Source organism: Vombatus ursinus, unplaced genomic scaffold (genome assembly GCF_900497805.2).
Source record: "Vombatus ursinus unplaced genomic scaffold, bare-nosed wombat genome assembly UNPS02014798.1, whole genome shotgun sequence".
Lineage (NCBI taxonomy): Eukaryota > Metazoa > Chordata > Mammalia > Diprotodontia > Vombatidae > Vombatus > Vombatus ursinus.
In genome coordinates, this window is record NW_020954576.1 from 16,059,217 (window position 1) to 16,082,540 (window position 23,324).

Below are 23,324 nucleotides of genomic sequence, written 5' to 3' on the forward strand. Positions count from 1 at the left end.
AAATATTATGTTCCTCCTAAGTCCTCTCCTTCCCAAGGTAAAAATCTGTCAACTGATGCTCAGGTGACACGATCTCAAGGCCCTTCAGTATTCTGGTTGTCCTCACCTGGATGTTCTCTATCTATCTAAGTTCTTCCTAAAACGCTATGCCCGGAACTAAGTGCAATACTACATATGTAGTCTGACCAGGACAGAGAATAGGACTCTTCTATAGTTCTGTTGATGGCACCTACCTTCCGAGATCACTAGTTTCTAACCCTTTGTGTCACCTCCCCTCTCCCCTATTCCTCAGATATCCATTCAGTTGCCATGTACTATTTTTATGCCACCTTTATATTTTTAACAATTCCTACCATTCCCATGGCATCCATCCTCAATCAAGTCGTCATCTTCCTTGGCCTCTTAAATGATCTTCCTACCCTCTTATAATCCATCCATTACCTTGACAAACAAGGTAGTCTTCCTAATACACCGTTATGACCAGGTTTCTCTTCTCTTGAAAATCATGCGGTGGCTCCCCAATCACCTTTAAACTCCTTTTCCTGCCATTTAAGTCACTGTACAATCTGGCTCCTACTTGTCATTTCCAGCTGAATCCCACATCCTATTCGTTCTTGGATTCAATGTTCTAGCTAATCTGGACTTCCCTGTGTTCTCCACTGTCATCCTACCTTCTGCTGTCTTGATCTTTCCTCCTGCCATCTCCCATGACTGAAATGTGTTCCCTTAATCCCCTTGCCAAGGATTTACCTGTTAAATTGCCTCCCTCCCTCAAGGATCAATCAGTCCCACCACTCAAAAAGTCTTCTCTAACTCCCTCTTTACCCACTCCCATCTGAAACTAATCTCCCTCTTGAGAGTCTTCGTAATACTTTGGATCTGTCCTTTGGACATAGTATGTTCCACCTTGTATTCTAATTATCTATGCAGACAGGTTCATAGATTTAGAGCAGAGAGATCATTGACTCTAATGGAAGAGGAAACAAAATCCCAAAGAACTTAAATGATTTGCCCAAGGTCACATACTATAGTTTGTCCTTCATTCTTGAAGAGGACCAATGACATCCTGAGGATGATGTCTTGACTTTCGAGTGAACTGGATTTAAGTCAGCCTCACTCTCTCCTCTAGAGTTGATAAAGTCCAGTGGGAAGACAAAGGTCAAGATGACTGGTGATGGGGCAGGATGCCCCAAGGTCACATAGATATTACAGTAGCATGGCTGGGATTAGAAGATCCTTAAAGGCAGTGTCTGTGTTTTATTTTATTTCTGTATCTCCTTTAGCATTAGGATCTGTAAGAGAGAAAATTAACCAATAACTCATTCCTCCTTCAGCATAAACCTGAGGGCCGCAAGAAGCATAAGCATAATCCAAATTTAGATATGTAATGAAATTAGCTGTGTTTTTATCTATAGATATAATAATAGTGGGTTTTGTTTGGAGATTTTATTTTTGTCAGAAAATACATTTCTCATATGTAGTGAAATGAGGTGAACAGAGCTGATGCCGTACTACATTGCCCTTTTTGCTTTTTGTGGTTTGTTAACTGCTATGAGAATACTAGAACCCTTAAGGTGTAAATAAGGCAGTCCATCATTTTAGCAGAACAAAAATACCATTCTATCCTAATATCATTCTAAGACCCACTGATCTTCCGTTGCCTGGAGGGAAGTGGCAGGTATAAGAATATTCTTTGTACTTTTTAGCAAATGATGGACAACCCCTAAAGGCTTTTTAAATAATGAAGAAAAAAAAGCTTTATTTTCCTTTGTTGGAGCAATAAGATTTGTTACACTTAATATAAATTTCTATTGGGGGTGGAAGAAGGAGGTAAAAATGAGGAAGATGATTTAGGATTCCAAAAATTGTAGTTGCTTGTGGAAGGTTTTTGCTGAAAATAAATCTTCTCTCTTGAGACCTTAGTTTGTTCTGAAGAATAATATTACAAAATCTAACATTGCACAATAAAAAAGGCAAAAGCAAGGGAAGATTGATGATGATGATTCTTGGCAGTTCATTTAAACTGGTATGTTCACTTGGCCTTGTTTTTAATACTGAGATGCTTTATGTCCCTGTTTCTGCCTATATGAACTAAATTGAGTTAAACATGTACAATCCTAGCTCTATGCAAAAATCCTCATTCAGGGTCCTGTGATTCTTTGAATGATCAGGCAAGATAGTGAAATGGGAGATTGGGGAGAAAAGAGCAAAACAAAGATATCCAAAGGTCTTTGCAGACACATTCAGGATAAAGTCTGATTAAAATGAACTGTTAGCCAAATGAGAGGCCCATCTGATCTTAGATACATTTAAAACAAATGACTTCCCAAGTTCCCTTGCTCTTGGGGCCCCTTCCACTAGCAGAAATATAGCAATGCCTGGATTAGACTGATCTGCCACGTTAACAGTAGAACTGGAGAGGGAGGAACTTGATCTCAAGGCCCCTTTGGCATCAGAATCAGTGGGAGAGGAAATTAATAAATAGTCTATTCCTCCCTGTGCATAGACTTGGGGGCCCCACAAAGCATAAGCATGATTCAGACTTAGATGTGTGATAGTAGCTGTATTTATGGCTATACATGTATTATTGGTAGGTTTTGTTTGGGGATTTTATTTTTTATGGATGATAAGGTTTGGATTTTTTTTTCCTTCATCATTCACCTCACTTTTTTTAGTCTTGGACTATTATTGTCTGAGTGCTGGCAAGTTAAGGGTCAGGGAACAAAGTTAAAACCTCTGTGTGTGTGTGTGTGTGTGTATATGTGTATTTGTTAATAGTCATTTGTGATATGAGTAAAAACTACTTGCTTTCCCTTCCCCTATATATCAAATGAAGTGAGAGGGAATCTCTTAGAATAGTCTGCTTTAAATTTTATATTAGAAGTAGTAACAAAATAAACAGCATGGCTAAACAGAAATGGGTAAAACACCTTTTAGAACTTCATCATCTTCATCATCATCATCATCACTAGCATTTACATAGCACTTAAAGGTTTGCAAAGTACTGTACACATGTTAACTCAATTTGATCCTAACTACAGCTACTCCCTTTGAGGGAGGTGTTTATCAGCCTCATCTGCTTTACAGATGAGGCTGATAGAGGTCAAGTGATTTGCCCAGAGCTAATAAGTGTGTGAGGTAGGATTCAATGCATGTCTTGCTAACTCTAAGTCCAACTGTTTATCCATTGCACCACCCAGCTAACTGCATCTCACAATTTAAAAGTGTTATTACCAAAGAGACCTATACTCTCTGTTTTGCTATTCATGAAATAGAAGTCTCTCTTTACCTTTCTTTTTAAAATGTCAGTTTCAAGGAAATTCCTGATTACATAAAGCTATGAGGAGCAGAAAAGGTAAAGAAGAAGTTTCCCATTTGTTGGTATATCAGTCTGATCAATATGTCAAATTCATGACAGGTCAAAAAAGTATTCTTTATCTGTTTGGGTTTTTTTGTGGCTATGGAATTCTTCCAGAAGGCTCTGGAATATTCCAGCGTTTGAATAAATCAGCACAATATCATTGACAAATAGAAGCATCTGGATGACTGACTTTTTTAGGGAATCTCTCCTCGTCTTGAACTCTATACTGTATGTAATTTATCAAAGTAGTAATTATCTGATCTTATGAAATTTTTAATGTAAGTTCTATTTTCTCTATAAGCATATTTGGGATGCACATGTCCTTGATGTTGAAAAGAGTTTGCTATAAAAGTAATTACTGATCTTTTCTATCTTCTGTCTTTTTATTGCCCTCCTTCCAATTTTATCCTTAAAGACCTTCAGAATGATTTTGCTTAGTATGATCTCTTATAAGACTTCTATAAACTAGATTTTACCTCTAGTACTGCTTACTGGGCAGCTAGGTGATACAGTGGACAGAGTACCAAGACCAAGCCTGGAGTCAGGAAGACTCATTTCCCTAAGTTCAAATCTGGTCTCAGACACTTACTACCTGTGTGACCGTGGACAAATCACTTAACCCTGTTTGCCTCAATTTCCTCATCTGTAAAATGAGATGGAAAAGGAATGGCAAACTATTCCAGCATCTTTGCAAAGAAAACCCCAGATTCTGTCATGAAGAGGCAGACACAACTGAAACAAATAAGCAACAATAACTGCTCAATAACTTTCCGCCATCTTTTATAAGCTCTTACAAATAAGCTTATTTACTGAATTGGTGTCATCCTCGGCCTTCACATCTCTCTACTTTTCAAGTAAATTAAGTGTTTGATGACTAAATAATTCTTATTTATGGATGATGGTTGTGCCATTAGAATTAAGACATGATAGTCCTATCTCATTGGATATGAACAATACCCATATGTAAATATCATAAGTTATTTTAAAAAGAAAGATTAATGATGTTAAGGCTAAAGCCATCATGGAGTAAATTCCATGACCACCTAATGACTAGAATGCGAACTTGACCTGCAACATTGCCTGTTTTGAATCAATCTTTCTGAAGTGACCTCAGATACAGAGATCTCATGAAACTGAAGAGATTATGTGATGGTATTAAATCTAGGTTTAACCTCATAAATATTTATTTTTCAAACCAATTCAATAAAAAGCTAGTAGAATCACCTCAGAATATAAATTCAGTTACTCCTGAGATCCATGTTGTTTTTGCTGTTCAGTCATTTCAGTCACGTCCAACTCTGAGACCCTATTTTGGGGTTTTCTTGGCAAAGATACTGAAGTAGTTTGCCATTTCCTTCTCTAGCTCATTTTACAAATGAGGAACAGAAGCAAACACAGTTAAGTGACTTGCCTAAGGTCACACAGCTAGTAAGTGTCTGAGGCTGGATTTCAACTCAGGAAGATGAGTCTTCCTAATTTCAAGCCCAGTGCTCTATCCACAATGCCACTCAGCTGCTCCCTTGAGGTCCATAGAAGATATTTAATGTACCATTCTGTTTATTCATAAACATTTCTTTTGTAAGGATGGTTGTATGTGTACACACATGCATGTGTATATATAAACATATGTCTTAAATACCAATAATCATTTAATTCTTTCTCAGGTAAATCTTGATTCCCTAATTAATTTACATAAGTATGATCCTTGTTACACAACTAGGTATTAAGATAGGAATTGAGGTAACAATGATCAACTGTGAAAGACAAGAACAGAGGACCCTATATAGGGCTAGGGATTTGAAACAGTCAGTGCAAAGGCAGAAAGATGGCAGTGAAGCAGATCACATTTAAATATCTGACCTCCTTCATACACAGAGAATATTAGCAGATCCCAGCTTTTCTAAATATATGATTTTAATGACTCTACTTAGAGTTAGAACACCACAAAATGCCTTCACTACTTTTTCTTCAATACTGTATTCCTTTTTTGATAAGATACCAACAGGTCTCTTGTGTCTGTCCTAGATGGTAAGCTCCTAAAGGGCAGAACCAATTTCTACTTAGATTAAATAGAAGAGTACAGCATCAAATATAGTTAGGATTTTGAAATATTTTGTTGATGTCAAATGTTTTGCTTTTTGGATGAAGATATTTGCCAATATCATATATAGACATGTTAGCAGGTGATATAAATTCATACTTATCATGCCACGATTATGTTAGCCATATAAAAAGTGACGCTGCATCATGAAAGCTATGGTTCAGATTCACTATATCTGTGGCAATATGATAGGTCTATTATGACCCATCATGTGAGAAATTGTATATACATTGCCTATGATGCCTTGTTTTGTTTCTCATCCATGGACTGGTAAACCTAATGCTGTATATTGATATAAATATATAAATATAATATGAATGAAAAAGCATTTATTAACATTATTGCTACATGTAGTAAGCATTGTGCTAAGCCCTGGGGATGCAACACCACAAGGGGAAACAATTTCCATACTCCAGAAACTCCTACCAGTGACCAAGGAAGGATATTTTGGTTACAAAAGTTAGGAGGATAATGAGTAGAGCCATAGGACAGGAGACTGACACACCCTTTCCAAGAGAAATGGTAGTATTTATTTGAATTTATTTCTAGAATTGGAAAGGGAATAGGCAGTGAAAGGGTTGACTAACCACTGCATATTGTCTGATGAAAAGTTGGCTGAGGTGTAAGTCCTAGATTTGGGGTAAATCACCAAAATTATATTGGTTTAGGGAATTGCATGGAGGGAAATTTGTTTTTCCTGTTTTTCTCAAGTTGACTTCATATTTTAATACTGGAGTAGTTTTGTAAGTTTCACATGAACATTTATTTTGAAAATTCCATATAACTAGGTATAGTCATCCAGGAGATGGGAGACACTTTGCGGCTGTCATCCATAACCTCTATCCAAGTTTCTGACATCAGAATGTAGCAGAGCTACTGTTGGTGTTTGAAGTGTTTTAGTGTTTTTGGTGGTAAAAACTATGTGTGAATGAAATTAGTGTTTAGATGAAGAAAGAATACCTCATATTGAAAAGTAATAGAACTGTTGCTACTTTTGTGTGTGTAAAATGTATGTATGTGTTGTTGTTGTTTTTTGACAGCTTTTTGGAAACTACAGCCTATTTCTTCATGAAACCAAAAATGGGAGAGAAGGAAGTGTCCCCAAATGTTTTCTTCAGCCTCTGGCACGAATTCAGCTCTGACTTTAAAGATTTCTGGAAAAAAGAGAACAAACTTATTCTCCAAGAAAGGTAGGTTGTTTTCATAAAGACATTTTAAAACTGGTGTTTTATGAGGTGAGACATCACTAAGTTTGCCAGCTTTTATAGGCTTGAAAACTGAATGATTCTTTACAAAGGGTAGCCTAAGAGGGCTGTTGAGAGTTGCCAAAAGGTAGAGCTCAGGAAGGCCAGGGGATAGGAAAAGCTAGGATGCTGCTGTAGAGTAGCTGAAATGAAGACTGGCCTGGAAACTAGTCTGGGAAAAAAATGTCCCTACGATGAGTTAGTTGTGAGAAGGAATCAAGTTTAGATGAAAAACATTGATGGAATCTGCTAGTGGGAGATAAGTTCAGCTCACTATAAAGCAATGCAGAAAGACTTTAGGGACATTATCTGCCATTTTTTGTTTTGACAGTGCCACCATCAAGGTTTACATTTCAGAATTAGTCTGAAGATCATGAAAATCATCATTGACTAATCATTTTATAATTTTGAGACCTTTTTGTCCTGAACAATATTTCCTAGAATAACTCTTTGGGAAGTGAGGAGGAGGAAAAAGGTGTTCTGTGTGAACATATGAAATAAAATACAGGTCAATGAGTTTATTAAATCACTGAGGAGCCCTCTGTTCACATGCAGCCTTATTCAATATTGAGTCATGAAGAAACCTAGACCTCCCAGTGTTATATCCAGAAATAACTGTGTCTTGTGGGAAAGAGCAAAGGAAACCTAATATGCCCTATACAACAAACCAAAATACCAAACCACCTAGTGTGCTTTCTAACAACTCCCTACCAACAGTGGCTTTGCCTGAGACCTCTAGAAAACTTGTAGCATCCCAATGGACCTTGTTCATCAGTACTACAAAATTTCCCAATGCTTTGCTTCCTTGAAACAACAATCATCCACTTAGTTTTCATTTGTAAGGCGACTGCAAGACATCACTTTACATCAGTGGGAACAAGCAATAGAGATGCTGTGTATTTCTGTTATAGAAAGAATCTTGCACTTTGATGTGTGATAATACATTACTTTGGAGCAAAGGAAATATAAAAAATAATTGGGATGGGTTGCAGAAGGCATACAAAGGAAAGAAAAATTAAGTGATAACTTTAAAATAAAAAATAAATCTAAATCTATGTATACAGACCGATATGTGATAGAGTTTTAATCACAAGTTTATATAGATGAGATAGAAAAGGGCAGTTAGGAGTACTGACTAATAGTAATCATAATACCTTGAACTGTTCTACCTTTCAAGGATGTTCCACATTTCCACAGGATTAGGAGTCATAAGGCATAGGGGAAAATAGATTCATAAAAAGGTTGTGGTAAGATAAAAGAATTTCAGAGTTTGTAAAAGTGGAAGTGGGACCCTTGTGGATGATGACAAAATCAATAGTATAACCATCTTTGTGTATAGCTGAGGTGCATTAAAGAAGTTGATTTTGGGAATTGACTAAATTGACAAATTGAAAATTTATAGTATTTGAGAGAGCATCTATATATCTATATCTATATATACATATCTATGTAGATAAATAGATATAGATATATATGTATGTGTATATGCATATGTATGTGTGTGTGTGTGTGTGTGTATACATATATATATGTATATATACACACACACACACACATACATATATGTATGCCAATGGGGAGTAAGTAGTGTTCTGCCACTGAGACAAGTGAGCTGGGGGTGTGAAAGCAAATTCACCCAGTAGTGGAATAGGTGGCAACAGAAGCAATGTCATCAGGAGGGATCCAGATCTCAGTGAGTGCCAGATCATGGAAAGAACAAGATGAGGATTAAAATTAAAGTAACTTAGTTAATTATGAATTAGGCGTTCTGGAAGTCACAGTGGAAGGAATTGAAATTCAGATGTTAGAGTGATAGGGTTGAAGTGGACGGAAAGGGAAGTGGACAGTTTGGCATGGAGAATGGGCTTTGCATATCTGTAGCTAGCCAGAATCCCTGGGATGGAATTTGTAAAGTATAATGGAGTGTGAGTATGTTAACAATTGAGGAGTGAGTCCAGGCAGGGTATTAGTAGCTAGAGAAAGGTCTGTAAATGGAATCATGTGATTCAGTCATTCCAGTGCTTCCCTGGACTAACCTCCTAGTGGGTGGATATTGCATTTTTTGAAGCCTTAGGATGCCTGCCTCACAGCAGGCAGGAGAAGAAAGTATAGGAGCCTAGTTTTATCTTGTTTTCCATAGAAGACATGTCTGGGAAGAGGGACAGAGGCAGAAGGGATGTTGTCTGGGGTCTAATCTGCATTGGCAAAGGCCTTGGAGGCCTCAGAAGCACATCAGTGGGTGACAGTGACAAAGAACGCCAGAAGGCAGGTGGCCCTGGCCTTGTCCTAGAGTTGACCTGTGAGAGGGCCTTAAGGGAGGTGGAAAAGTTGGCAGTCTCAAGTTTACATACAGGAAAATTAAATTGTGACTATGTTAGGTGACTTTTCCCAAACAGAACTTGTCATTGTCAAGATTACAAGTAAAAAAAGTTTGTTTTTTAGTGTTTCCAGGCTTCACATTCTTTATTTCTCCTATGACCTCCATCTGACAATAACCACTCCCTGACTTTCTTCTAAAAGCAATATCCTCATGACCTCCAGAGATCCATATCAAAACATGATATCAGGAAAAGGTCTGAAAATCATTGTGTCTAAGGTGAACGAAATTGAAGAAAAAGAGCCTGAAATGCTTCTGATCCTACTGAATAGCTAGTGCCTAGAACATGCATGGCACCGGGAATGCAAAGGGAAAAATCAAAAGCATTTCTGCCCTAAAGGAGTTTTCATTTTTCTAAGGGGAAAAATATGTAATAGATAAGACAAGATCATTTGAGAAGGGAAAGAGCACTAACAGGTGGTAGAGTCTGTAAAATCCTCATTAGAAGAGGACATGTTAGCTTTGCTTTGATGGAAGCTAGGGATTCTAAGGGGTAGAGGTGAAGAAAGAGTGCATTCCAAACTTGAGGGCCAGCCTGGGAACAGTTGGGAAGTTAATTGGGCTATACTCTAGAGGCCAAACAGGATCATTTTCGTTTTAAGAAGGATCAAAGTCTGAAGCTAAAGGAATTAGGTTTTCATGGTAGAATTTCAGATATTAGCTAGAGGATGGAAGTATGTTTTTTTTGTTATTGTTCTTGTTCAGCATTTCTGAAATCTTTAAAATTATCCCATCAAAATAGTCACCTATGCTTTCTCTATGACATTTATGTCTTCTTAGACATTTCTGGGAAAAGACTAAGAATCCTAAATGTCCTGGGGAAAGCTCTTTGTTACTAGCTATAACTCATGCATAACATCTGCTTCATTAGAAAGAATTCCAAACATGATTTTATCTATCAATAATAGTTCAATATTTTATGAAATCTTAGGATATTGATTTGACAAGAGCCAGCTTTCCTCAGGTTGCACAATTACTATTTTTCTTTAAGTAGCTTTCTTAGATGCTTCTGTCTGGGTTTTGCATGCTGGCAAGCTTGCCACAAGCTTTTAAGTTCCCATTTTTTGAGTACCTGAATTACAGATTTCCTGGGAGCTTTTCCTAACAACATTAGTTTGAGCCAGGCAGGAGAAAGTTGGGAGAGTATGACTCTACTGGCTGACTTTTGTTTTTTGTTTTTATTTTTTTTTTTGCTTTTTGGTGAGGCAATCCGGGTTAAGTGACTTGCCCAAGGTCACACAGCTAGTGAGTGTAATGGGTCTGAGGCCAGATTTGAACTCAGGTCCTCCTGACTCCAAGGCTAAAGCTCTAGCCACTGCACCACCTAGCTGTCCCTTACTGGTTGACTTTTGACCTCAGATATTTACTGGCTATGCAACCCTGGGAAAGTCACTTAACCTTTGTCTGCCTCAGTTTCCTCAGATATAAAATGGGGATAGTAATAGCACCTACCTCCCAGGGCTGTTGCGAGGATCAAATAAGATAATATTTGTAAAGCACATAGCACGTTGCCTGGTACATGCTTAATAAATGCTTGTTCCCTTCTGACCGAATGTACCCATTGCAATATATTGCTAATATTGGCCCCATTGTTGGCCAGCCACTGTGAGAAAGAAAACAATATGACTGAAGTCATACTTCTTCAAAACTTTTCCCTTTTCTGTAAGCTCCATAAATATTTTCTGCACTTGGCAATTAGAAGGACATTTTTTTTGGGGGGGGGGGCAATTCGGGTTAAGTGACTTGCCCAGGGTCACACAGCTAGTAAGTGTCAAGTGTTTGGTCTGAGGCCAGATTTGAACTCAGGTCCTCCTGACTTCAGGGCTGGTGCTCTATTCACTGCGCCATCTAGCTGCCCCCTTAGAAGGACATTTCTATAAAGCTCTTAATACCCTGGACCTTCTTAATGATACTGTCAAGCCCCTATCAATGTGCATAGAAATGTCTTATGACTATCATAGAAAATTATATTCTGTTCTACAACATCGTCTTCCTTTTCTATTTATTTAATTTATTTTGCAAATCACCAGGGACCACTTTGTGACATTTTTTCCACTTTTTATTTTTTTTATCATTTAACTCTCTCCCTTCCTTTCAACTAAATTATAAGCTCCTTAGGATTAGAGATCACGTCTAAAGCTTCTTCATATACTTTGACATACCTAGTACAGTCCTTTGTCCATGGTAAATACTACGTGTTTATTGACTTAATAAAGTCACAAGGCAATTTTGTACTTTGTGCATCTCTTTCATACATGTGATAAATGTGGCGCAACTATTATTACACCCAGTTTGGAGATGAGAACACTAAGGCTATGCATGGTTAAGGGACTGTACATGGTCACATTGTTGTTGTTGTTGGTGGTGGTGGTGGTGGTGGTGGTCCTTCATACTCTAAGAGGATCAATGACATCATGATGTTGGAGCCAAGGTACAGTGGAATTGATGGTGGGTGATCAGTCGAATACAAGCTTGGAAGGCTCTACCATGGGACTATTAGAGGGTCCATTTGAATAGTTCTTTTAAACATGTAAAATAGAGGTGTCTCTGGATTTGTGAATCTCACATTTCCTTTGTGCTACTGAAAGTCTGCTTTGCTAATAGAGCAGAGCACCTTCTTTGATGTGGGCATGCCATGCTGGGCAGTCCTATGCCAGCATCTCCAACGTCTTGCAGTCAATACTGAAATCATATAGTTCGTAGATATCTGAAGTGGGATTGGAAAGCACAACACTACAAGCTCAGAAGTTGTAGTTTACTGTTATAGATTTATCTGAAAATATGAGCTTATTCACATAATGGAATAATTTTCATTTTGTTGTTGTTCAGTCATTTCTCAGTCATGTCTGACTCTTCCTGATCTTTTTTGGGGTTTTTCTGGTAAAGATACTGGAGTTTTGTTGGGTTTTTTTTTTGCCATTTTCTTCTCCAGCTCATTTTACATATAAGGAAACTGAGGCAAGCAGGGTTAAGTGACATGCCCTGGGTCACATAGTCAGTGTCTGAGACCAGATTTCATCAACAGGCAATCACAGATCACAAAACTTATGTGAAAACTAGGTTTATTACAAGAGAAATGAACATGCATGTGGAACCAAAAGCATTCACAATCCATACAGAGATAAGTCTTCTTGACTCCAGGCCCAGCATTCTATCCACTGTACCACCTATTTTCAAGTTGAGGCTGCCATTTTTATGTAGGTTTTGCAGGTATTGCTGGGTGGAGTTGATTACAATATCTGTGATTTCAGATTCTAAGGAACTTTTTTTTTTAAGACAACTGCATATCTTCACCTGCTTTGCAACTCATCAACTTGCAGACTTGCCTGGGACACTCTGAGTTTGTCAGTCAGTGAGTAATTATTAATCACACATACAGTGTTCCAGCTTCTGTGCTAAGTCCTAAGGATACAAAGAAAGGCAAAAATCCTCTCTGTCCTTAAGGAGTTCACGTTCTTCTGGGGAAGATGACATGTAAATAACCAGGTACCTACAGAGAAGATGGGAGAGAACCTAAAAGGAGAAAGTACTACAAGTAAGTGGACCAGCAATGACCTTTTATAAAAAGTGTGATTTGAGCTGAGACTTGAAGAAAACCAGAAAAAACTAGGAGGTGGAAAGTTGGAGGGAGACCATTGCATTCCAGGCATGGTAGATAGCAAGTGCAAAGGTCTGGAGACAACAGATAAGAGTGTTGTGTAGGCAGAACAGCAGGTAGCCCAGTATAGCATGTTGGAGAAGATGAAGAAGACTAGAAAAGTAGAAAGGAGTCATGCTATGAAAAGCCAAACAAAAAACTTAATATTTGATCCTGGAAGTAATAGGGAGCAGACCCTATGCTTTAGGAAAATCACTTTGGCAGTTAAATAAGGGATGTATTAGAGTGCTCATTGTGTAAGTGGAGAGAAGAGAATCTGTACAAGAGATGTTATATTGGGAAAAATAAACAAACAACAATATATGGTGACAGATTTAATGTATGAATGAATGAAGGATAGAATGATATGGCTGCAGTTCTAAGCCTTAGTGACTAGGATCATGAGGCCATCACCACTAATAGGGAAATTGTGAAGAAGGAAGGGGTTTGGCAAAAAGATAATGCATTCTGTCTGGGACCTACTAAATTCACCTATAACACATCTAGTTTAAAATAATCAAAAGTTGAGTGATGTAGGACTAGAGCTCAGGAGAGAGATTAGGGCTGGTGTTGTAACCTAGAAATTATCTACACAGAGATGATAACTGAACCCCAGGAAGCTAAAATCACCAAATGAGATAGCAGAGGAAAAGGAAAAATGATCAACAAAGAACTTTGAGGGACACCTGCAATGTGTATGGCTGGGTGAAGATCTAGAAAATGAGATTGAGAAGTTCAGACAAGTAGGAGGAGAAAACAAGGCAAGAGCAGTGCCATGAAAACCTAGGAAAAAAAGAAAGTATCCAGGAAATGGTAGTCAAGTGTCAGATGCTGCAGAGGTAGAGAAAAGGCCGTTAGATCTGGCAAGTACATTGGCAACTTCGGAAGGTTTAGAAGATAGTGAGAGGAAAGAGAAAGTAGAGGCACCTTGAGAATAGAGGTAGCTTTCTCAAGTTTAGACATGACAGGGAGGAGTGATGCAGGAAGATAACTTGCAGGGATAGCTGGAACAAGTGAGGGGTAGGTGGGAAGGGAGGAAGAGAGGGAGAAAAATTTGGAGCTCAAAATCTTGTTTAAAAAATGAATGTTGAAAATTGTCTTTACATGTAATTGGAAAAAAATAAAATATCATTTACACTGAAAAAGAATAATAAAAGGTACCCTGAAATTGTTTTTAAAAATAAAGGAGATGTGATCATGTGTGTAGGCAGAAGGGAAGGAGTCATTATGTAGAGAGAGACTGAAGGTTAGAGGGATAATGTGCCTGAGAGAATGGCAGTCTGCTAGAGAAGTGGCTTACTTGCCTACAGTCTCAGATAATGTGTCAGAGGCAAGACTGGACCCCCAACTTCCTGAGTTCGGGGCCAGTTCTCTGTCTCCTGTGCAATGCTGCCTTTCCTTTGAAGGTATTAAGAGTATAATAATTAAATAATTTTCTGGTCCTGGTTTTCCTCTGCTTTGAGGCTGTTGAAAGTAGGAGGGGAAAACTACTTCTACCTTTGTCATGGTTTCAGAAACAAGACAGAGCTAACCATGCTAATTTGTATTTGTATTTTTTGAACTAGAACAATGAAAAAAATAATGAAGGACCTTCTTAAAACTAAAACTTCTGAGGCTTAATGTTATTATGGTAATTAATTTTTTTTCCACATTTATTATCAGCTCACTGGACTTTTTATTCACCTTCCTAGAACTGTAGCAAAAGGGAACATGATGATCTTGAGCAGGAATTTTTTTTATTAATTAATTTATTTTTAGTTTTCAACATTCACTTCCATAAGCTTCTGAGTTTTAAATTTTCTCCCCCTCCCTCTTCACCTCTCTATCCAAGATGGCATACAGTCTGATATAGGCTCTACATATACATTCCTATTAAACATATATTCATATTAACAAGAAAGAAGAAACAAAACAAAACAGAAGAAAAAAAAGAGCAAATAGTATGCTTCAATTTGCATTCAAACTCCATAGTTCTTTCTCTGGATGTGAATAGCATTTTCCATCATGTGACTTTTAGAGATGTCTTAGATCCTTGCATTTCTGAGAAGAGCTAAGTCTGTCAAAGTTAGTCATCACACAATGTGGCTATTACTGTGTACAATGTTCTCCTGGTTCTGCTCGTTTCACTAAGCATCAGTCCATACAAGTCTTTCCAGGTTTTTCTGAAGTCTGCTTGCTCATCATTTCTTATAGCACAATAGTATTCCATTACATTCATATACCTCAACTTGTTCAGCCATTCCCCAATTGATGGGCATCCCCCCAATTTCTAATTCTTTGTCACCACAAAAAAGTTGCTATAAATATTTTTGTGGGTCCTTTCCCCATTTTTATGATCTCTTTGGGATACAGTCCTAGAAGTGCTTTTGCTGGATAAAAGGGTATGCACATTTTTATAGCCCTTTGGCCATAGTTCCAAATTGCTCTACAAAATGGTTGAGTCACTTCACAACTCCACCAACAATGTGTTAATGTTCCAATTTTCCCACATCTTCTCCAACACTTATCATTTTCCTGTTTTGTCATGATAGCCAACCTGATAGATATGATGTGGTACCTCAAAGTTGTTTTGATTTGCATTTCTCTAATCAATAGTGATTTAGAGCATTTTTTCATATGACTATAGATAGCTTTAATTTCTTCAACTGAAAACTGCCTGTTCATATCCTTTGACCATTTATCAATTGGGGAATGACTTGTATTCTTATATAATTTGACTTAATTCTCTATATATTTTAGAGATGAGGCCCTTATCAGAGACACTGGTTGTAAAAATTCTTTCCCAGTTTTCAAGCAGGGAATTTTTACTAGTCTGTATAACTTAATACCATAGGTCCTTACTTCATAAAATGTGGAAACAAAATGAACAAAAAACAGCCTGACTGATGTTCCTCTTCCCTTCCATCTCCTTCATGTAACCTACTCCTTATACCTTATGGCATATACTCCCTCAAGTATATAGAGGGAAAGTGTGCACAAGCTTATAGAGCACATGTGGAAGGAGAATAACTCAGTTTCCAGGTGTCATCAAGATGTTCCCCTTAGGTACAGTGTAGATTTTCTGCCAGTTGAACTTGCCTTTCTTCTTTGCCTTCAGTTCATTCTCAGCTGCTTATGCCACTGTTGCCAGCCACTGCTGTATTAGCTATGTGGCAAGGTGCACTGATGGAAAAATCCAAATTCTTCAGTTTTCTGAAGGTCCTTCTCTAGGTGAAGAATGGGATGAGTTGGGGCAGGAGTGAGAAGGAAGGAGAATGAAGCTAAAGTCCTCTCCTTACACCCCCAACCCCAAATAATACTTCTAGAGAGCTTGGTTGGAAGCTTCTCTATGCCAGCACACACCTGGAATCCTTTAAATGGGATGAGATAATTAGCTAGGCTGATATCCCTCCTTATACCTTTACACTTTACTCTCTCTCATTTTTCCTAAGTCTGACCTTACCTCTGTTTAGCTTTGTTTTCATCTTCAGGTTTATCATTGATACACAGAACTTTGATGACTTTGAAAGTCATATGTGACCAGCTTAATATTTAGGATAGGAACTGGCTCCATAGGGACAAGGTGGCAAGTACAAGGGGAGGTTAAAATTAGTATGGTGAACATCAGGTAGGTGATGCATTCATTCAATACAGTATATGGGAGTCTTTTCCAGTATTAAAAGCCTAACACTGGAGGAATTATTATTTAATCTGTTCATCTTTTGTGTTATCTTTATGATTTTATTTTAAGCTTTGCAAAGGATCTCCAGCAGTATTTTGCTAAAATCAAAATGATTTTATGAGATAAATATGGCATATATTATTAACCTTATTTAAAGATATTATTCCAAATTTAGTAGCAATCAACAAAGGCAAGCTACTCATATACAAACAAGAATAAAAATGACTCTACATAAAATCGTAAATTTCCATGATTTATTTCCTATTTTAAGCATAAATTAACTTTAACAAGATAATAACAAAAATGTCCTGTTCACTTCTGTGTCTCTTTTAAGCTCTTCTATTTTTCTTGCTTTTATTGATGTTGTTTACTATTACTGTGGTTATTCTGTACATAGCTGTAGTAAGTACATGTATCTTTATTAATCTCACTTCATACAAGAAACAAGGATGCAGTATTTTTAAAATGGCATGCTCATTAATATCCAGGTGTTTAATGCTCAAATTTAGATGCACTCCAAAGGTTTTGAATCTTCATGCTCTAGTGAATGAAGTAAAATAATAAATATCAATGCATGAACTTCCACTTGGATACTACAATGCTTTAATTCAGTTGAAGCATGTGTCTTTAGAATATCCTTAAGGAGTTGTGCTGATGGTGAGCAGCTGAGGCACCAAAGCAGAGTGAGAGTAAAAGATTTTTAGTCTTATGGGCCTTTCTGTGCCTCTCAAAGCACCGCAGTGTAACTTGGTGAAAGCTGAAAATGACCACTAGATTCTCACATTAAACATAGTGCTCAATGATACACTAAACGTGAAAAAGAGATTTTTTTTTTAAAGTTCAATGTATCTTTTGGGAAACTTAGGGAGTTTAGGGAGATTTCAAGCCAAACTGGTCATTTCTTGGGCAGTTGATAATACCTGAATTCCTAGATGACTATTGTGTCATGGCATAAATTGAGTATGATGAATATTTGATGAGTCTGATAATCATTACAATTACAAAATAATTTAACCAATACATCATCATTGAAACAGTGTCCATTCCTATACAGATCCACTGAGCTGAGTGAGTAGGTCTGGCAGAGCAAAAAGCATGATTTAGACCCCTGAACCCAGTCAGGGACCCTAATTTAAATCCTGCCTGGCTCTTAAAAGTTCTGTGACTTGGGCAACTCAAACTTTGTGAGCCTCACGTGTGTAAATTTGAAATAATTATAATAATTATTATTTTACCACCTTCTTTACAGAGTCACTGTTAGAAATGGGATAATTTATATCAAGTTCTTAGAAAAACTTAAATGACCATGTAAATGTCAGCAACTGTTACTATTGTAACTACTATACCATGTCAGCATACCTAAGTAGCCAGATAACAAGATGGCTTTTGTTTCCTTTTTAGGAGGTAAAACTATGCACCAGAGAGATTTTCAAAACATATCAGAACATCTTTAGACAGTATGAATTTTCAGACAATTGCTGGGAAGCTAGAGAAGTAAACTGGTTGAGGTAGTATGTATCAAACAAAGAATCACGGTGATTTTTTTTAATAAAGCCTTTAGGGAAACCAGGAGTCTGATAAAGACTTGCAAGCATGCTCTGTCAGCAGCAGCTGCAAATTCCAAACAAACAGTATTCTCCATATGTGGACAGTAGGAAAAGAGAGATTGGTCATAATGTAGTTATACGAGTCACACCACCATGTGCCATTTGAAATGGCAATAATGCAATGAAGGGTGTTCCAAAAGTCTTGGTACAGTTTTAAACTTTTACAGTAATGTATATTTCTACTACACAGAGTATTATGACTCAATGTTGGACTAAGAAGTACAGATAAGAAAGATTTCCCCACAACTAAAGTGATGATTAGGGGATAGGAATGAAAGTATGAAAAGCAGCCTTAGGCCAAAAGTGGAACTGGTAATTTATTTATTTACTTTATTCAGATTTACTTTTCAGAGTAGGAAGAACTTTAAGGAAGGGTTGGGGTGGTCAGGAAAACCCTTGTAGAGCATGTAACTATTTTAATGGAAAAGAGGTTCACTCTGGTTTAAGGTCTGTTAAACAAAATGCAACAGTATCTCTTAGCTCTGTCTAGTCTGGTTAACATTCTACTTGCAAAAAGATTTAAAAGTAATATGATAAAGAGTGATTTTTGGAAGTAGGAACTCTGGGGGTATGTATATACATGCTTTGGAAGACAGTGAGGACAGGGTAGAGGATGTGGGTAAATAAGGAGGGGGATGAGAATGTAAATTCCTTTGTAGAATATAAAAAGAAAATGACGTATGATTTATGTGCAGTGGAAAGAATCAGAGAGAATATTGACTCAAGAAAGCAAGCAGAAGCCTCAGAATATACTTTTAGTCATAAGAATGGATCAAAGTCATAAAAAGTCAACTGTCAATGATCTCAGTGAAGATTTTTCACAGATTTTTTTTTTTTTTTTAGTCCTTGGCTAACCTCCTGCCCCACACCCAGTTCCCCTACACTCAGTATATTTCAGGACTGCCTATGCTTGAAGGAGAATGAAATAATGTTAACATTAGGCAAAGAAGGTAATAATTGATATATGTACTGTCAAAGACATTACACTATTAATCTCAGACATAGATGCTTTCATTTGTTAAATAATCAATAATTGACTCTAGATTGAAAAGACTCCCCTATATAAACTCATTCCTGAAGTTATTAGTTAAAAGAACATTTATTAAAATAATTACATATGTGATATGGCCAATACATATATGTATAAGTATGTATACATATGTGTGTGTAAACATTGCATTAGCTTCACATTTTTATATCTTGTCTTTCAAATACATCTTAAATTACATGCTATGTACAAGGGAATATAATAACCCTCAGATGAACATTTTTTTTAAAAGATACAAATATCTGTGAAGGTGTTTATACCCTAGTAGTAAGAGAGGACATTTTATAAAAGTAAATATAGTAAAATTTAGAAAATGACTGAATGAAAAGAAGTTAGAATGAATGTTCTGAAAGATTTTAAAAAGAGAATATGGCTCCTTCCTTGGAGGATCAGAGAAGGATCATGGAAAAGTCACTTTTACCACATCACAGTGACTTTATAAGATAAGTGACACTGATTAAAACGTGATCACATGGGAAGATTCGTTTGGCAGCAGTATGAAAGATGGATTAGAAGAGAGAGAAAGAGGAGAGGAGGGGGGAAGAGAGTGAGAGAGAGAGGAAGGAAGAGGGAGAGAGAGGGAGAGAAGAGCGAGAAAGAGAGAGACAGAGAGAGGGAAGGGGAACAAATTTAAGAAGCTATAATAGTAATTTGGGAGAAAGGGCAAGATCTTGGGCAGTTGGCAATAGGGTGCAAAGAAGAGTATATAGTCTAGAGATATTTAGAATGAAGATAATCTGGCAGATGCTTTCATGAGCATGGTGATCAAAGCTTTTAGAGTGGAGAGGAAGAGGTGGGGCAGGTGAGGGGGAGAGTGAACCTTACTCTCATAAGAATTGGCTCAAAGAGGGAGTAACATACATCTTCAATTGGGTATAGAAATCTATCTTGCTTGCCCCACAGGAAAGTAGGAGGGGAAGGGGATAAGGAAAGGGGAGTGGTGATAGAAAGGAGGGCAGATTGGGGGAGAGGGGAGGTAGTCATAAGCAAGTCCCTGAGGAGGGACAGGATGAAAAGAGAGAGAGAATAAAATAAAGGGGGGGGTGATAGGATGGAGAAAAATATAGTTAGCATTGGTAGCTGTTAAAAAAAATTTTGAAGCAAGTTTCTCTGATAAAGGCCTCATTTCCCAAACATATAGAGAACTGAGTCAAATTTATAAAAATAAGAGCCATTCCCCAATTGATAAATCATCAAAAGATATGATCAGTTTTCAGATGAAGTAATCAAAGCTATCTATAGCCATATGAAAAAATACTCTAACTCACTGTTGACTGGAGAAATGCAAATTACAACAATTCTGAGGTACTACCTCATACCTGTTAAACTGGCTAATAGGACAGAAAAAGTAAATGACAAATATTAAAGGGGATACGGGAAAAATGAGACTTTAATGCACTGTTGGTAGAATTGTGAACTGATTCTGTAGAGCTATTTGGAACTATGCCCAAAAGGCTATAAAACTATGCATACCCTTTGATCTAACCATACCACTACTAGGTCTGTATCCCAAAAGAGATTTTAAAAAAAAAGGAAAAAGGACTTATGTGTACAAAAATATTTCTAGCAGCTCTTTCCTGGTGGAAATTAGAAGTTGAGGGGATGCCCATCAGTTGGAGAATGGCTGAGTTCATATGGTATGTGATTATATGGTATGTGATTATGATCGATTATGATTATGATCGAGTACTATATGAAATGATGAGCAAGATGCTCTCAGAAAAACCTGGAAAGACTTGCATAGCTGATGCAAAGTGAAATGTACTGTGTGCAAAGTAATTGCAATATTGTAAGATGATCAGTTGTGAATGACTTAGCTGTTCTCAGTAATGCAATGATCCAAGACAACTCTGAAGGATTTATGATGAAAAATGTTATCTATCCCCAGAGAAAGAACTGATGATGTCTGAATATAGATTGAAACATACTTTTCTTTAACTTTCTTAATTTTTCTTGAGTTTTTTTTTCATGTCTATGTTTTCTTTTACAATATGACTATTATGGATATGTTTTGCATAGCTACACATATATAACCTAGATCAAATTGCTTGCCTTCTCGATAGGGGGTGGGGATGGGGGAAAGAGGAATGGAGAGAATTTGGAACTCAAAGGTTTTTTTTTGTTTAATTTCCTCATTTTATTTTATTTTATTTTGATATTCTTTTTTGTTAATTTATTTTTAGTTTTCAACAATCACTTCCATAAGCTTTTGAGTCTTAAATTTTCTCTCCCTCCCTCTTTACCTCCACACCCAAGATGGCATACAGTCTGATATAGGCTCTACATATACATTTCTATTAAATATATTTTCACATTAGTTGTGTTGTAAAGAACAATTAGAACCAATAGGAGGAACCACAAGAAAGAAAAAACAAACCGAAACAGAAGAAAAAGAGTAATTAATATGCTTTGATCTGCATTCAAACCCCATAGTTCTTTCTCTGGATGTGGATAGCATTTTCCATCATGAGACTTTTGGAGAGGTCTTAGATCCTTGCATTGCTGAGAAGAGCTAAGTCTACTAAAGTTAATCACACAATGTGACTGAAACATTCTCCCGGTTCTGCTCACTTCACTTAGCATCTGTCCATATAAGTCTTTCCAGGTTTTTCTGAAGTCTGCTTGCTCATCATTTCTTATAGCACAATAGTATTCCATTACATTCATATACCACAACTTGTTCAGCCATTCCCCAATTGATAGGCATCCCCTTAATTTCCAATTTTTTGCCACCACAGAAAGGGCTGCTATAAATATTTTTGTACATGTGGGTCCTTTTCCCATTTGTATGATCTTTTTGGGATACAGCCCTAGAAGTGCTATTGCTGGGTCAAAGGGTATGCACATTTTTATAGCCCTTTGGCCATAGTAGAACTCAAAGTTTAAAAAAAAGAATGTTAAAAATTGTTTTTAAATGTAACTGGGGAAAAATAAAATACTAAAAAAATTAGGGTGGTGAGCAAGGGGAAGAAAGATTCAAAGACAACTGACTTTTTTGAACATGGCTGATTGGAACAATGGTGATGCCATCAACAACTGTAGTAAATTTAGGGGAAAGAGTATATATGGGGAAGACAATGAATTCAGTTACGGCTGTCTTGAGCTTGGGTTGCCTACAGGAACCTCACACAAAAATGTCTAGTGAGCAGGTGGATATTCAGGACTGGTGCTCAAGCATAGGCTGGGATACTATGATAAAGTACAATGGCATAAATTCACAGTAGATCCAGTCAGTGCATTTTCCTTAATTCCTGCATCAGTATGATATTACTTGCATTCTAAATGGGAAAAGGTAGATGGTGGGAGTTATTCAGGATTAGGGATAAGCAGAGAAGTAAAGCAAAACGTCCAAAGGATGGGACATTTAGCCTAGAAGAAAATGTATCATTGAGATGATCAACACTGTGAATAGAGGGAAGTGAAGCTAAAAGAGAAAAGAGATTGAGGAGGGATAATGAAGACCTGGAATTCACTTTGAGACTAAAGAGCAGTCTTGGAGATGTTGTAAAATGGTAAAGACTGGACATTGTAGTCAAAGAGGAAAATTATTTCAAAGCTCAAGTTTGTAGAATCTAAATAGAATAAAATTATAGATTACAAGTACCTCCATTGTATGGTATTGTCCTTTAGTCCTCTTGTTGAATCTTTTTGAATTAAGTATGATGAACTCAATGCCTTTGTAACACTTCTCACTTACACAGACTTCTCTCCTCTTACACTGGTACAGCCCTTCATCATCTCATGCCTGGACTACAACAATAGCCAGCTGTTTGGGCTTCCCATTTAAAGTCCCTTCCCACTACAGTCCCTCTTTCACTCAGCTTCCTGAATAACATGAGTGTGTTCCCTTCCCCCATCTCTAGTTAATAAACTATAGAGGCTCCCTAACATCCTCGTGATCAAATATAAAATCTTCTGCTTGGCCTTCAAAGCTATGCATAACCTGGATACCTCCTACCTTTCCCGTCTTCTTATACCTTACTCCCCTTCCCTCAATCTTTTATCATACTCTTCAATCCAGCGCCACTGGCTTCTTTGCTGTTCCTCACAGAAAACATTCTATTTCCTCACTCTAAGCATTTCCATTGGCTCTCCTCCATCGCTAGAATTCTATTCCTCTTCATCTCTGCCTCACAGCTTCCTTCAAGTCCCAGTTAAAATCCCAACCTCTTCAAGAAGCCTTTCTGGACCCCCCCCCTTAATGCCAGTGCATTCCCTCTGTTCAGTATTTCTAATTTAACATATATAATACATATATATATATATATATACATACACATATAAAAAT

General features: G+C 37.2%; 1 protein-coding gene across 1 annotated transcript in view; it reads left to right on the forward strand.

Annotated features, from left to right (window-relative positions):
* The window catches only part of LOC114050000 (formin-2-like), a 473,042-nt gene that overhangs the window by 415,525 nt on the left and 34,193 nt on the right, over positions 1–23,324 (forward strand). The window contains exon 13 of the mRNA XM_027871502.1: positions 6,503–6,652. Within this exon, the coding sequence (XP_027727303.1) occupies positions 6,503–6,652 (150 nt within the window). The remainder of the gene's footprint in view (positions 1–6,502; positions 6,653–23,324) is intronic.